Below are 17,009 nucleotides of genomic sequence, written 5' to 3'. Positions count from 1 at the left end.
TCTTATCACATGACTTATGACAAGTTGATATTGTGGTGAGTGTTTTTGCAGCCTGTTAAGCCTGTAACAGCACTACTTGTCTTTACCTTTTTACAGTAAAATAATACTTGAAATTAATACATAGCAAAATTAGCCTGGGAAACTTGCTGCTCTAAGGTATAGTAAAAGCCAATGCAGTAGAATTTAAAAAGGGTTAACACTTATGTAGTTAAGAGAATATAAATTTAATTTAGTTCATGTTATATGGCCTACACGCCACGTGTCAATCATTAATGTAAGTTCGGAAACCTCTCCCATTCTTCGTAGATTATACCACTATTTGTCTAGCTGGTGTTGCTCACTTTTGGAACATCCAGCACCATGTTCAGGAGATGGAATATTGGAACTGCTGGCCTGGTTTATCATGGTAATTTCAGCTTTTCTTGGAGCTAGTGGAATGGGAAGGGGACATAGAACCACTTAGAATCTCTTGCATGGTGGTTCTGTTTTTTTTAATGTGTAACTAGTAACTAATTGTTTCAGTAGAGAAATTAAGACATGAGGGCAAAGCCTGTCTTGGTCTTCAAAGAATGTAGTACTCTGATCTTGGACTACTACGGCAATTCTCTTTCCACTAAACACAAGACAATGGCTCTGTTATCCTTCAGTAGTGTTTCTTTTATGTCAGCTCCTGTACTTGTTTAAAAAAAAAAAAAAGCCATAGTAAAACAAGTAAAGTGTAGTAAATCAAAGCTCACAGATGCTCTACAGCAGAGGAAGACAGTGCTGAGTTCTTGTACCACTGATGTTTGTATTTGCATAAGTATTAGGCTTTGAACATTAACAACAACAACAAAAAAATGCTGTGCCTCTAAAAGTTGATGTTATACCTGAATGCTGAGACCAAGAAAGCATCCCTCTGACTAGATGACCTGTCCCAGCTGAAAGTTCTTTATGTTATTTAGTATCAAACCTTTTCATGAAGGTTATTCAAATAAAGCACATAGGCAGCTAGGAATAGAATGTGTTTTGCCAAGATGTCATGAACTACAAAAACCACATGCAAACAAATGCAAATTTTAGTTGGTCACTAAGAAAAAACTTTCATTAAAGAGATGGGGTTAATCTGACTGACATGTCAACAAAGACAGAACGCAGACTAAATGGAACTGCCTGTGAATGTTTTGTGTTGTCTTGCAGAATTTAATGCTTCAAAGACAATTGAAGAAAACCCTTACAGTTGTTGAAGCAAAAACAATTACTAGGTATTTGAAGATGGAAAATTAATTATGTGCATAACTTTTGGGAATGCATGTAGCTGTCTTTCCCAAAATACAAGCTTTGTTATGCTCAGTTAAAATTTTTCTAGCTTTGTATACTAAGCCATTAGAGATACCTTTCTCAGCTGGATTAACACTCACTTATACAGAATATTCTTTCTTGAGTAAGTATTTATGTGGTCATGCTGAAAATTTGACTTTGTTGAGGTAAGATTAATTTTTAGCTCCCTCACTTGAAGCATGTCATCCTGACTCCCAGGTATCTATGTACTATCTATCTATCTACTTTTTATAACTTTGCTAGTTTTCTTTAAAGGATTCCACTTCTCTACTTTGATTCCTTCTATCAGTTGCTATTCATATTATGGAAGAAAAAAGGTTAAAAAATATATATAAACACACAGACATTGGTCTTTTTTTGGCCTTTGTTACTGGAGGGAGGAGTTCTAAAATAAAACAGAAGTAGGCCATTGCCAGGCCTTTCCAATAGACCTACTCTTGAAGACTTCATCTTGTCATCCACCTAACAGCATGCCTTTGAATCTGTTTTGAGAATAGCTACGGCTATTTCTGGTCCAGACTGTAAGGATGACTTGTAAAGGGAAAATATATCAAGGCTTGTGCAACTTCTTGCTGTTTTCTGATGTATTAAAAATCTGGAAATATGTATTTTTTATAAAAATATTAACACCAAAAGATTAGATTAACTTGAATATTTCTCTCCCCTAATAAGCATAGGCACAGCTAGTCTTTAAGAGAAGCTTTTTGTCTTTTTTTCACAAGTTATTAGATTGAACAAATGTAACAATGTTTCAAGAAGGTTGAGAAATCACTGATTCCTCTTTTAAACAGGTATGTTTTTTGGTGTTCCATCTCAGAAATGTATTTGTTCTGTGTAGCTGGTCAAACTACCAAAAGCAGAGCCAGTCTCCAAAAAACCCCAAAATTTTGAGCCTTCTCTAGGCATCATAATTTGTCTTTGACAGAGTTAAGCAGTACGTGCACAAGAAGGAAAAAAAAAAACTTATTTTCACAAGAATATCCTCTGATATTAAGTGTAGAATCTGCTCCTCATTCCAGTTCTATCAGCGCTATTTTATCTTTGCACTGAGTAATTGCAGAAGCAGAGCTGTACAACCATGCCATCCCGCTAGTAGCATAGGATTCTATAGTATTTTGTGTTTAAGTATGCTGAAAAGGAGAGGGGTTGGGGTGTTTTACTTATTCCAGGTGAGGACAGTTCAGACGTATCCGCTGGCCACGGCAGCAGCATCCTAGTGCGCAGTGACTTTGTTTCTTAATCACCTCCTGAAAACGTGGCCTTTCAAAGTCTGTCTCACCTTGGAGGGAAGCAGCTGGGCTTGCGGCAGTCAGACACCGAGGTCACTCGTGTCAACCTGAAACATTCAGAACTGCCGCTTAGATCCCGGGTTTGAAACTGCTCTAGCACTGTCTGTGCGTTGGGTTAGTGCTTCCCGCTCCTGCCTTCTGTGATCAGTTCGGGCTTTGAACTCGACGCTAACCCGAGGCGGAGCCGGGCCGCTGCGCTCTGCCGCGGGCCGCGCCGCCCCCGCCCCGGCGCTCCCCCTCGGTCCCGCAGGGCCGCGCGCTCCTCTTCCCGGCCCGAGGCCGCGGGGCCCTCGCCTCAGCGCGGCTCCAGGCCCGGGCCGGGCGCGAGCGGGAAGCGGCGGCCGCGCGTTGGCCCTGGTGCTGGTGCTGGTGCCGGCGCCGGCGCCGGCGCCGGGCGGGGCGGGCGCTGGCGCGGGGCATTGTGGGGCAGAGGAAGGAGGGGGAGGCTGCGCGGCCGCGGTGCATGCTGGGGCGGGGGCGGGCGGCGCTTGGAGGCCCAGCGCGGGGCAGGCGCTCGCTCGGTGTCTCGGGGCGGCGGCGACCGTTGGGCTCGGGCCGGCTCCGGAGGCTCCTGCCCGGCGGGGATGGCGGACGCGGCGGCCTCCCCCGTGGGGAAGCGGCTCCTGCTGCTGCTGGCGGCGGGGCCGGGCGAGAGCGAGGCGGTGGGGCCGGAGCCGGGGCCTGCGCTGCCCTCCCGGGCCTGGCGGAGCGGCACGGTGCGGGCCATGAGCGGAGCCGTGCCCCAGGACCTGGCGGTGAGGCGCGGGCGGGCGCGGGGCCGCGGGCGGGGTCGGACCGGGGTCGGGCCGCGGCTGGGGCCAGGTCGCCCGCGTGGGCCGCGGCCTCCCGCCGCCGGTCGCTCCAGGCAGGGCGGCGGCGGCGCCGGGGCCGCGGCCGCGGGGCGCCGCCTCCCCTGGGCGGGCCGCGGCCTCCGCGGGGCCTGCCCGCCGGGGCGCGCTGCGGGCGGGAGCGGCGGGGCCGGCAGAGCGGGGCCGCGGCCCCAGCTGCTGCGCGTGGGGGCTGGAGCGGGCACAGGCGCGGCCGGGGCGCCCGACGGGCTCTGGGTGTAACTTGTGAGTGCTTTTTCGGAGGGGGGGGGAGGGGTCATTATTGTTGGCTACCATAAACGATGCAGAAAGCGAGTTTCCCCTCGCCTAGAGGCATAGACCTGAACCTGTGTTAGCCATTTCGTTCTGTCCTAGATCTCGTTTTCAGCCATGGCAGCTTGTACGTTGTGTAACGTATTTACATGCTCTCTTTGGTTTTGTTTGGCTGACTTCTGATAGAGCTCAGTGAGAGTTCTGGGTGGAGGCCTTCAAAAGGGCTCTTAAAAGACATCTCTGCTGTTTCTCTTTGCACACGTCTGTTTTTCAAGTATTCGTAGTGAAAGTCCGCTCTGGGGGTGTTTGAGAACCTTGGCTGTTAAAATGAAATATTGACTCATAGTAGGGGGATACAGTTCTGTATTTGTGAAGCATTTTATTAGCTCTTTATGATTAGCTTTTTGAAGAGTTTTTTTTATTATTGTTATTACAAGTTTTTCAGGCTATTTGTGGAGTTCTAGCTCTAAAAAGTTTCCTTGACTTCTTAAAGTGGTGCTGCTTTTTTTGGTCTTATTTTAAATCAAGAGCGTGTGTTTTGTTTGTTTGTTTTTTTGTTTTCAGGTGCTTTAGTTCACACAAGAATGAATTCAGGGAAGTCCTTGGCTTTTTAGAAAGAGGTCAGGCTAGACCCAGACAACTAAAGCTATCAGTAGGAAGTAGTATACTGGTCTTAGCTTTGCAAACCCTGGTGGCCTGGTACCCCATATCTGTGGCTGGGGAGTGGTGATGCACTTTAGCTGCTCCCCTGTTGGTTTAAGGGGGAGAATAAAACATACAAAAAGGGGATCTACAAACAGAAACTGGGAGATATGTTTGAGGCTCTGTTTGAAGGATGAAAGTTTATTCAAGCTAAGAACCGATCTGGAGAGCTACTCCTGTAGCAGACTACATTAGACATGTGTGTTGGTATCCTTGCATCTCCTAAATATGAGTATGTTGTAATAAATTTTTGGTATGCCTGATCTTACTACTATTTTGGTGGAAGAACTGGTGGAGTGTTGCCTTTATTTGTGGATTTCTGTCCAACAAAAAGGTAGTCATTTGTTTCCTGGTTTGTCATTGCTGTTCAGGCATTTGACAGCTGTGAGATTACCCTAACGAAGCAAAAATCGCCTTCTGTACTTGATGGTATGGGAAATATATATTTTGAGAATTCATAACTTTCATTAGCAGCACTGCACTTCTTATCCTAATTCCTTTCATCTAATAATCTTCTTCTTAGCACAGTTTGTGTTGCAGCTGTCTCTAACACTATGTAATCCCTGTGCAGGGATTCTTGAATGTGAACTGTGTTTTAAAAAAAAAAAACAAAAAAAAAAACCCAATGCAGAATTTCCAGAGTTCTGTAATGGGGAATATTTAGTGTTGTCGTGGTACCTTCCATGCATAATGAACACTGGTTTGACAATGATAACGATGTACTGTCAGAAAAATTCATCTTCTTTTCAAATTCATTCAGTCAGAAGAAGTGAGGATTTGGCACCAGGCAGTCAACCACAGTTTAGGAATTACTGATCTAAGATAAAGATAATGTGGGCTGTGTCTGAAGAAGGCTAGAAATAGTTTATTCTACTCTTCTGGTTACTTAAGTCTGTGCTTTCTCATAGTATTCTGTAGAGATGGTTTCACTATGTACCCCATAGCCTGATTGATGTTGGCCTTTAGCAGTGCAAAACTAACTGGGAATCTACACCTTTCCAAGGGAGAATGCTGAAGGGCAGGTAATAGATACAGAACTTAAAACACTTTAAAAAGCAGCTAAAACAGTCTGGGTTTTTTTTCTTCTTTTTTTCAGTTCTAGGTAAGTAACTATTACTTTTTCTGGTGGGCTAAAGCCTTTCAGAGCAGGATTTGCTTTTCTCAGTGTAAATTTGATTTTAGAAAGTAACTCTCAAGTATTCTCACTTTGAGAAAACATGGAATAACCTAATTATGGTTAGTCCACAAAAATATAATGATCAGCCCTATTTGTTCCATCTTCAGAGCACCTGGAAATCCAGAGGAAAATCTGTCCTGCTATTAGAAAACAACCTTGCCTCTTCTAAATAGAAACAGATCCTACTCCTTCTCCCGTATGACTATTGGGACAGAACTATAAAAGACCCATTGAGATTTAAAGCTTGGTATCGTCATAATATTGTAAAAAGATGTGTTACGCATTAATGGCAAAATAGCTCAACATGCAGGACAGTACCACTTTTGCTTATGTCCAAATCAAGTATGTGAGATGTGAGATGATTATTTTAATGAGTAGACAGGCTGTACAAATACCTTGTGCCCCAGACCTCCTAAATCTACTGTAAGTTTTGAATGGGATTTCTTTTTGTTTGGTTGGTTGGTTTTTTGGAATAACCAAAATATATTTATTGCAGCAGATAGATATTTTCCCCCCTTTGCAGACTGTAAGTCATGTCTGTCATAAGTTTTTTTTTACATCTGAGTTTTATGTACTTCACGCAGTACTCTGCACCTAGAATTCAATATACTCCAAAGACGTTTTCAGTTGTACATGGTATGTAGATCATACTTTAGATTACTGCATGTTTTTGCTGAAGCTGTATCTTTTTCTTCAGTAAAATTTCTTATTAGCAGTTGCTTGAATTATGGGGTAAGCTCAATTCTGATTGCAAATTCACTTTACAAATGCCAGAACTGTTTGAGTTAGACCATAGATATCAGGGTATTTCAACTAACTTCTCTAATTAGGTCACACTGGAAAATCATATCATACTCTCTGAAGAATGTATGTATACAGATGAGTGATTCTGAAATTGTCTAGGGTTGCATGTGCTCTCAAGTGGCTTTGAGATGCTACTTGAAAATCATCTCAACAATAGAGAAGAATGAGGGAAGACATGCATGTACTATCTGTATGGGGTAGGGTGTCTGCGAATTCTCATGAGCTGTAGGCACGTGCCTGCTGCTGAATTTCAGTGCTCTCTGATTGGGACTTAGGGGGGAGTGAGGCTGCAGAGGCTTCCCAACTGCAGTAGATGTTGAAAGTGGAGTTTGCAAATAGGGAGCTGAAACTGGGACATTCTGGAAGTGAAGGGAACACTCACAAAGAGCTAGGATTGTATGAGTCTGGGATATCCAGATTGCTTCCTTTGCCACTGCTTCCACCTTCACTTCCTTCTGTCCTTCAGAGATGATCCTACTCTGGGATCATTCCTCCTGTCAGCAAGACACTTCCATGGTCTTGTGTTTTGGGAGGGAATATGAGGGGAATGGACCACAGAAAGTGGTTCAGTCTCTCTCTCCCTTCATAAGCAACAACTCCTGTTGTTACTGTTGAAGGCCAAATGCTAGGCTAGATGGATTTGGTCAGGTCCATAGGACGTTTCTTTAATATTTGTTATTATAAAATAAATGTTTTAGAACAAACAGGATGTTGAGCATTGTTTTTTGTAATAAGCTTTTACTTGCTTTGCAAGTAAAATAAAGCTCTTTGAAGGAAAGTTGACTACAAAGCAGCAAATGTACATTTGCTCCACTTATTTTACGATACTTTTTTTGTGGTGGCCTAAGTAGAAAGTAGTGAATGCTTGTTATGTCACAGTTTTTCCTGACGGCCTTTCTGTCTTCCCAAGTGTGAAAGATGCCAACCTTGAAAGATTTGCATTTTTCTGATGAGCAGTGTCTTTTGATGAGCAGTGTCTTTTTGTCATTCATTACTTTTCTCAGGGCTTAAAAAGGACAGGAGGGATCCTGTAACTACTTGTTTATATTACTGTAATGCAGGGAACAGGGATCATGCAAATGAATTGAATACTTCTGCAGTTGTAGCTTATGTAAGTATATGTTTACATGATTTATTTAAAAAAAAAACAAAAAGAAACTTTGGCGGCTTTGGCAATGTAGCTGCAATAGAGGAAACTTAGCACGGATTTCAAAAGGATTCTTGGTGGATCTGAAGTGGTTAGCACATTATAGACAAGGAATGGTATGGAGACCAAGCTAATCAGCCTTCCCAGTCCAGTGTCATCTCTGGTGCAAGATGTGTGCCTGTTTCCTGTTCACCGAGCAGTGAGGGGCAGGGCAGGTGGCACTCCGTGGTTGCAGCAGGAGTTGACAGGCTGGTCTCAGCAGTGACATTGTTGGAGCTGGCAATGGGACTGGGACACGAAGGGGTGCTCATCCACAACATGGGTTGTGGAGAAGTAGGAGTAACAAAGTTTGTGTGGCAGTGTACAGTGGACTCTTGTTAGCCTGTGCAGAGCTGATTAAATGCTTTGCAGAGTCATCCTTACACAACACTGTGTCCATTGGATGCTTTCTCATTCTGCTGTCTTTCATGTTTCTATTAATCAAGGCATTCCAGGTTCCTGTTACCTCACCTAAGGAAAAATTGAATTTTTTTTCTGTTTTGTTTTGTTGTTGTTTTCTTTTTTTACTTGAGGATACTTGTTATTTCTTGACACCTGTTAGCAATTACTGCATGTGTGCAGGAGTTTCAGTTTAACTGCTTTGTTCCTGGGGATTATGGAAACGTCCACTTTCAGTGCTCACTGTACTTACATGGCATATAGGCAGTACTTCTGATACCTCAGGAAGTGTCAGACTTTTGATTTCAGTTATAGGTGGAAGAGATTTAGAGGTTTCACCAAAATTGTTTTGGTCATTTTTGAATATTGTTTGTGGTGTTGAAGTGCAATGCCAGCAATAAGAGAAAAAGGCTAGAAAAATAAAACATACTTTGGCAAAACCTTAGTTTTTTCCCGTTATTGTCAAAACATAGCATATTTTTCCTTTGGCAGTTTATCTTCTTGGGTGGACAGTGTTGACGTATGTACTAGGTTTGCTTTTTACCAAATAAAATGCCATAAGCTGCCAAAGTAGAAACCATATGTTTTATGGTCTGTTTGATAAATATATAGCCACTTCCTTTAGCTGATTTTTAATTATGGCTACAGAAAGCAATAGACTCTGTAAAGGCTGTATAAAAAGAGTAAAATTTAGCAAGCAGAATACAAATATATATATAATCATAATTTAGATGTCTGTCTCAACACATTTGTTGATATATTTTTTAAGGCAGTTGTATGTGTCACACTTCAAATATAAACAAAAGACCAAATCATTCATTTGTAATGGCAATAGTTCAGTGCTGTAATTAATGAGAAGCTTTTTGAGCTACAGACTAGAAGCTTGGACTTATTTCATCATTCAAGTGGTAGCAGAAAGTCAGGTTTCTGTAACGGCTGTACTAAGATTTTTTTTTTCCTCAGTTTTCAATTGAGATATCAGAAGCTTGAAAATATTTTTTTAGGCTTCTGGCCAGGACTGCAGTACAGTGTGTGCTCCAAGAATTCCTATGGAATACTGGTATTTGCATGCTTTTTCTGTCAGGTTTAAAGTAGAAACTGTTTATTTGGTACCAGGTGAAAACATGTGGACTTCATTATATGGAACAACTTCTACTTTAAAAGCAAGCAATTATGGCAGAAAGTTGTGGGGGGGTTTTTTGTTTGTTTGTTTTTCCTGAGTTACTACTGTCTTGCGTTTCTCTCTGCTTAGATGATGGTCCGTTCCTAAATGCTTTGGATGAAGGAGAGGTTGGCCAGTATTTTAACCAAACAACAGCTTCAAGAAATCTGTTTTGTATTTTTACTTCTTAAGGTACAAGGCCTTCATTTTTTTTCTGTAGTAAAAGTAACTATATTCTGCATGTGATATGTATATACATATCCCTTTGGAGTGTTATGAGTACTCAGTACCTGTTTTATTTTGGCTGATCTTCTTCCTTGCTTCAGTGAATTCCTTGATTATTAATTAGACTGACCATTCCTTTTTTTTCTTCAAGGTCTATATCACAATCGTTCACGTTTCTAGAATTTATTTCCAAGTGCATACTTCGATTGCTTCATGCTGCTACTAGGTACTTGAGTTTTTTTACAGACCTCTCATGTCTTTAACCTGCTTCCAAGCTGGTGGTTTCAAAAATACTTCTATGTAACCACATCATGTTCTGGTAGAAATACTTGAAGAAATTTCTTTCCAAGAAGACTTAGCCAGTGTAATGTAAGTTTGTATCATCAGTGTGATTATCTTGCTTGAAATAGCTTCATTGGTTGTTGAATATTTTTTTAACATAGTCATAAAATACATTTGCTAATACAGTAAATTCTCTTGATAGTATTACAGAGTACTCTCTTAAGTAGTCCTAATGCTTCCAGTTTCAACTGCTGATTAAGAAACCAAAGCAAAACTCAGTTTTACCTCTGCATAGTTACTGTCTTGAAGTCATTGTGCATGTGACTCCAGTCACTTGCATAATTTGTTTTATGCTTTTGCTGTCAAGCTGTCAGTCTCTGCATCTAATAGATTGTGCTACCTCTTTCTGATTAGGTGCTCTACTTAAGGCATTGAACTATTAAATCAGTGGCAGAATTATTGACATTTTTCTGTAATTTGTACATGTTTTATTTTGAAATTGTTCTTATTGCAAATTTATGTGTAGTTGGAAGAATTCTTGCTACTTCCCTCTTGTTGTCATTAATTAACTGGTCATGCTTTTCTGAGGTAGCGCTGCTTAATGGTGACTGCCTCCTCGTCAGTACTTACTGCTAAGAGTCCTTTTCTAGCATCTCGCCTACACTGGATTATAATACTTTACAAAACACAAGGAAAGGTGTGTGGGGGGAGTTCCTCGTATAGTCATTTTTTTTCTTTGCCATTTCTAGATGTTTGACAGACCTTTGGCTGTCTTTGTGAATTCTCTCTGAAAAGCCATGCTTTTGTTGATGTCTGTCTTGTTCGTTTTGACTTTCATCGCTGTATTCAGAGATGTTTCATTTGTTACAGTTGCTTAGTATGCTAAGTGAGATTGAGGTGCATGATTCTGGAGAGAGACTGACAGTTTCTTAGAAATGTTCCTAAAGAACACAATCAATTTCTGCTTCAGAAGAATAGTTTTTCAATTGCTCACTCTTCCCCCCCCCCCCTTTTTGATTGCTGAGACCATGGCAAGACCAAGACTGAGACAAAGACTTTTCTTTGAGGTTGGGATTCTTTTCATTATAGTCATGTGGATTATCATATAATAACCTAAAACAAATATCTGGAGGTTTTTTATTAATCATTCTTCAATTTAAACCCTCAAACGCAGTGGAAATGAGTTTACTACTACTCTCTCCCTAATGTTTTTTCAAGGATGAGGCCGAACTTGGAAAGCAGAGGAAAAGAGTGAGACAATCCAGAAATAGCAATTGAAATAGCAGATTTTGCAGAGCTTGTGATTTTTTTTTTTAAGAACTTTTAACAGCTCCTCAGGCTCTTCTCTGGTCTTCAGAAGGTACTGTTAGACTTGAGGCCAAAAATGTGTCTAAATAAATTTGTTACCTTTTGCGCCAACTTTTATCAATGCCGTTATTAAATAAGTTGCGATAATAATCTTACTGCTCCAATATTTACCGTTTTAAAACCAATTGTTTTCATCTTCCTTCTAACCACTCCCCTTAGATCTCTTCTGTAAATGCCGGTCAGCCTTCCTTAGTTTCAGTGCAGTGCTATGTAAGCAGTCGTTTAATGTTTTGGATGCTCAATTTCAGACTAGATGCAGCAGAACAAAGTCCACCATATCATATGCCAGCTATTTTTATTAAAACCATTCTTTCACTTCTATCTCTTTCTATTTATTGCCATTCTTCTTTTGTCCTTTTCCCCTTGCCCTCACCACAAACTAATTCTTATGTTAGGCAAACCATTGATACCATTTTAGTAGACCTGTAGTTATCTGTCTTTCTCTTCCTTTTTTAAAATATCCAAGCTATATTTGCCATTTGCTAATTATACAGCTATCAATGTTAGTTTGTTTAAAAAAAAAAAAAAAAAAAAAGCTTGTTATCAAACCTGCAGTTTAAGGTGTTGTTTTTCCTTCAGAGTTCTGACCTGGAGATTCTCATCCTTTCTAGCTGGTAATTGGGTTATAGCATATTTGGGATTAGGAGTAGCCTGTTTGGAGTTCTAGGTGATTAGTTTTGTAAAAGAGAGGATGCCATCCACCTCTATAGTCCAGATAGCTGTGGAAAGAGCAGTGATCAAAAAAGATTGTGTCTTTCTGTAGTTTGGCTGAAGCCAGTTTTATGATGCTTTGGTTAGGATCCAAGTAGACATCAGGTAAGGATGCATTTTAAAAGAAATAGCAACCGAAAGTAAAGTATTTGACAAAAATATATACCTGGTTCCAAACCAGATTTATTCTATGGACCACGCATCTTCCAACAGCTCAAGTATTTCAAGTTACTAGTAGCAGAGAAAATTCAGAGCTGTTAATTGTAGCATAAATTAGTAAAGAAAAGAGGTGTGACTTTTTAAGGATAGGCCTGGGGAATGGTAAATGAGCTCCTAGTGTTCAAAATGTCACCCCAGTCTTCAAAAGGGGCAAGAAGGAGGACCCAGGCAACTACAGGCCAGTCAGCCTCACCTCCATCCCTGGAAAGGTGATGGAGCAGCTCATCCTGGATGCCATCTCTAAGCATGTGGAGGAAAAGAAGGTGATCAGGAGTAGTCAGCATGGCTTCACCAAGGGGAAATCATGCTTAACCAATCTGATAGCCTTCTCTGATGGAATGACTGGCTGGGTAGATGAGGGGAGAGCAGTGGATGTTGTCTACCTTGACTTCAGCAAGGCTTTTGACACTGTCTCCCATAACATCCTCATAGGGAAGCTCAGGAAGTGTGGGCTAGATGAGTGGACAGTGAGGTGGTTTGAGAACTGGCTGATTGGCAGAGCTCAGAGGCTTGTGATCAGCAGCACAGAGTCTAGTTGGAGGCCTATAGCTAGCGGTGTCCCCCAGAGGTCAATACTGGATCCAGTATTGTTCAACTCCTTCATCAGTGACCTGGATGAAGGCACAGAGTGCACCCTCAGCAAGTTTACTGATGATACCAAACTGGGGGGAGTGGCTGATACCCCAGAGGGCTGTGCTGCCATTCAGAGAGACCTGGACAGGCTGGAGAGGTGGGCAGAGAGGAACCTCCTGAAGTTCAACAAAGGCAAGTGCAGGGTCCTGCACCTAGGGAGGAATAACCCCTTGCACCAGTACGGGTTGGGGTTTGACCTGCTGGAAAGCAGCTCTGCGGAGAAGGACCTGGGAGTGCTGGTGGACAACAAGTTAACCAAGAGCCAGCAATGTGGCCTTGTGGCCAAGAAGGCCAATGGTATCCTGGGGTGCATGAGGAAGAGTGTTGCCAGGAGGTCAAGGAGGTGATCCTCCTCCTCTCCTCAGCCCTGGTGAGGCCACATCTGGAGTACTGCGTCCAGTTCTGGACTCGCCAGTACAAGAGGGATGTGGCACTACTGGAGAGAGTCCAGCGGAGGGCTACAAAGATGATGAGGGAACTGGAGCATCTCTGTTATGAGGAAAGGCTGCAAGAGCTGGGCCTGTTTAGCCTGGAGAAGAGAAGACTGAGGGGGGATCTTGTCAATGTATACAGATATCTAAAGGGAGGTTTTAAGAGGATGGGGCCAGACTCTTCTCAGTGGTGCCCAGCGACAGGACAAGAGGCAACGGGCAGAAACTGAAACACAGGAAGGTCTGGCTGAACGTGAGGAAAAACTTCTTCACTGTGAGGGTGACAGAGCCCTGGAACAGGTTGCCCAGAGAGGTTGTGGAGTCTCCTTCTCTGGAGATATTCAAAACCCGCCTGGACGCAATCCTGTACAATGTGCTCTAGGAGACCCTGCTTGAGCAGGGGAGTTGGACTAGATGATCTCCAAGAGACACCTTCCAATCTCAACCATTCTGTGATTCTGTGAAAATAGTGCTGCTTCAAAAGGTAGTCCTTTTCTGGCTGTGCTGCAAGGAGATCTCTTATTGCAGGAAGTTCCTACAGGAATGCAAACATATTCTGAAAAAAGTTTTTAAAAAGCAAAGCATAGCGATTAACATATTTGGCCCTGCCTGGTGTAAAATACATCACAATTAGTGGATTCATTTCAGAGTGGGAGGGATGTTAAATAACTGGCTTGAGACAGAGCTTACTTAAAGCGGTTCTGTGTCTAGCAGGTGGGGCATTACAGCTTTTGAAGCAATCGGTTTTGTAAGCCTGTGTTAACCATGCAGCTGCAGGGCTATGAGGTTACTGTTCAATATACTGAATTTGGCTGGGTTGACGTTTGTTACCAAGAACCAGACACAGTATTTTCTGGTTTGGCATGAACCAAAACTGTCCAAATCAGTTCATATTTGGAAGAGTCTTCAGTTGCTTGACAGCTGTCATAAATCTTACTGGATAAAGTGTGCACTGCAGCATATGGGAGAGAGAATAGTCCAGTGTTTATGTTCCTACCCATAATGTGTAAGAAAATAACTTATCAGACTTCAGTGCAAGAGTTCAGTTTGATGTTAATTCACTATAGTAGCCAGCTACTATCAAAAGAGGTAATCACCCTTCCTATCTCTTGTGCATGATGCTTCACTGGACTCTGGTGAACTTGCTTAGATAACAAAATTGGCAGAAAGCTAACAATTCTTTGTATATGCTTAGTTTCTTTCCGCTTTAGTTCCTTAAACGTGCACACCGTGGGGTCAGCTGAGTTGCTAGTTCAAGGGGAAGCAATGGGAATGTGCAGTGATAGTGTTGAGGGAATGTCCTGACTCTTAATAGCAGCAAGCTGCTAGAGTGAGAGAGAGTGCTTCATCTAAGCTGATCTAAGGTGTGGGTTTTTTTTTTAATCATCTAAATTTCTAAAATAACTAGCTACGTAAGTTAACTTCCAAGAACCTCCAGCATTTTCTCAAAATGCTGTTTTGTAAAGCAACATCTTTGAGATATTTTGCATACAGAATCATAAATGCATGTGTTTATAACTTACTGTGCATAAGAAGAATAATGCATTAAGCTACTAGAAGACTTTTTAAACTTCGCATTTTGGACAACTTCTTTGCTTTGACTAATGATCCAATCTACGTGGTAGCTAAATCTCACATGGGGAGGTGGCAGAGGTATTGGCCACCCTCTCAATTTACCTTTTGCATTTAGATTGTATTACGTGGAATCCTTGGAGTCCAGTCTCAATATAGATCTCCTGTTTGTACTTCACCTTGTGATATAAACAAAGCTGTTTGTTTTGTTAGTGTCTTATAATAAGAGTGAGGTAGCATGGATTGAGGCTAAACTAGTTCATCTTAAACTCATAACTGTAGGACAATCAATGTTGTGGACCACCTGTGTCACAGATATTGCCTTAGACACAGTGCTGCATAACTGTGACTATTTTGCTTCCAAATACAGCTCTTAAGTCTGGAAGTGGTTAAGGTACAAGCTAATAAACCACTGTGGTTCCTTGCAGAGATGGAGCAGCTCTAGGTAGCTCTATATTAATTTATGCTCAGTCCAGTGTCTGCAAATGGAAATGGTGGATCTGTGGACCAGGAAGAAGGAACCAGTGACAGTTTTCTAGAGTACTCAGCAAAATACTACAGAGGAAAGTTTCAGGTTTTGCTCAGGGCACCATTAAGGTATAGAGCCTCCTGGGGTCTGATGCTATATCAAAACTATTTGAATTCTTTTGGAACACTAGAAATTAGGGTACAAGGCTCTGAGTGTTACTCGTTCCTGATACAGCAGAAACGTGGCAGCTGCGGTGTGCTCTAAAATGTCTATGAGCCGAAGTCGGTTCAGAATAGGGTGGGGCCTTTCTTAAGACTACGTATCTTCCCTTGTATGTTGTGGGTTTTGTGTAATTTCCAGCACTGATTTTGAGCTGTACCTGATTCATGTTACTTTTCTTTTTTTTTTTTTCCCCCCCATATGAGTGGCCACTGTTAGGGTTAGTAGTGATGCTCAAGCTGGAAATGCCTTAATAGTGAATGAATTAGGATACGGACAGTGCTATGGTGGGTTCCCTTTATTTTGTTACTTTGTAATTCTTTCTTCCTATGTACTTATCCCAACTCATTTAAATACATACCTTTTAAAGCCATATTAAAGAGATACTGAAAATACAGTATTTTCAGGAATGGTTTTCTATAATACTTTTGCTGAAATGTGGTATTTTATTTAAAAGCTTACTCAATCAGGTGCTGCCTGGGATTGTCTATTAGATTTTTTTCAAACTTTAACTGCGGCTTTCTCTTTTTTCATTTGTTCCTGATTCCACTTGAAATTTCTGTCACTTCTTAAATCTTGAAATGTTTCTTTTCTTCTCTTTTATACTAAAGCCAAAAAAACAGAAAGGGAAACTGTATTGTTCTAATAGTGTCAAATGAACAGAATAAACTCATTTTTTTCAGATGTGATATTTGTGGGTACTCTAAGATCTAAATTGTACTGTAGAGTATGCCATATATTACTGTGGTATCAGAGCACTGTGAAGTCAATATATGATCATAATGTCAGCATAGAGAGATTTAAAATCTAACAAGCTGTTTTGATTCAATAGTTGTATGAAATGGGCTATAGAATTTTACAACTGGTTATTTCTATATTGAGCCCAACAACTTCTTTGCATAAAGAATGTTCCAGAAAGGCATCCAATATTGATTTGATTTTCCATCTTGTATTGTCTTCTCTTTTTAATCTTGTTCTGTAAGTGGTCATCTTCGAATAGTAATGATACATTCTCCCCCCCCCCCTTTTTTTAATATACTAGGAAATAGTTCTGGGAGGGACTTCATTGTCATTTAGTCCATCCCGTTGCATCAAAGCATCATTAATTCTACCAGTGTCATTCGTGATATGCTTCTGTAGCCTCTTTTCTCTAATCTCCATTGTTAGAGGTCTGTACAGTGACCCTGCACAGTCTCTTAATTGCTTCTGTTCTTACCATCTGACACTGGAGAAAATTTTCTTACTCAAGTATTTCTAGTTACATCTTAATCCCAATATTGTCTCACATCTACAGTAGACAGATCAAGTAGAGTATTCATTCTCTTTTTGGCAACCCTTTCATGAAGAGTGTGTTATCATTTCCTCTTACAGTTTTCTCTCTTCTTGATGAAGCAACCTGCCAGTTGTCTGCACCAAACAGGTCTTAAATATTTTAGCAGAGGATCTGTTGAGAGAGAATGATCACTTCAGGTGTCTTGCATGCCATACTCCTGTTTAGGTATGTGGCTATCCTTTTTTTGAAATGACGTGACATAGCTGAACATACATCACTTCATGATTCTCTGTAATCACATGACTTTTTCTGTAAAACTGATACCTGTCCCATCACTGGTAATTTCTGCCTCTGTTTAGCACCTTATGCTCATTTTCATAACTTCATCGTGTTCTTTCAGGCGGGAAGAGATCATTTTGAATTCCATCTTCAAATGTACTTGCAGACCTTCCCAGCCTATGATCTTTC

The 17,009-nt window shown here is 41.4% G+C and overlaps 1 protein-coding gene across 2 annotated transcripts in view; it reads left to right on the top strand.

The window, feature by feature from the left end:
* Positions 1–375: 375 nt before the first annotated feature.
* KDM3B (lysine demethylase 3B) overlaps positions 376–17,009 on the top strand; it is a 59,957-nt gene continuing 43,323 nt past the window's right edge. The window contains exon 1 of one of the 2 annotated variants that reach the window (XM_067305026.1): positions 376–406. In XM_067305026.1, the coding sequence (XP_067161127.1) occupies positions 404–406 (3 nt within the window). In that variant the 5' untranslated portion in view covers positions 376–403. Of the gene's footprint in view, positions 407–3,171; positions 3,365–17,009 lie in introns of those variants that run through there. The other variant, XM_067305025.1, reaches the window with a different exon arrangement.

Source organism: Apteryx mantelli, chromosome 14 (assembly GCF_036417845.1).
Source record: "Apteryx mantelli isolate bAptMan1 chromosome 14, bAptMan1.hap1, whole genome shotgun sequence".
NCBI lineage: Eukaryota > Metazoa > Chordata > Aves > Apterygiformes > Apterygidae > Apteryx > Apteryx mantelli.
The sequence above is the reverse complement of the archived record's forward strand: the minus strand, read 5'-3'. Positions and strand labels throughout refer to the sequence as shown.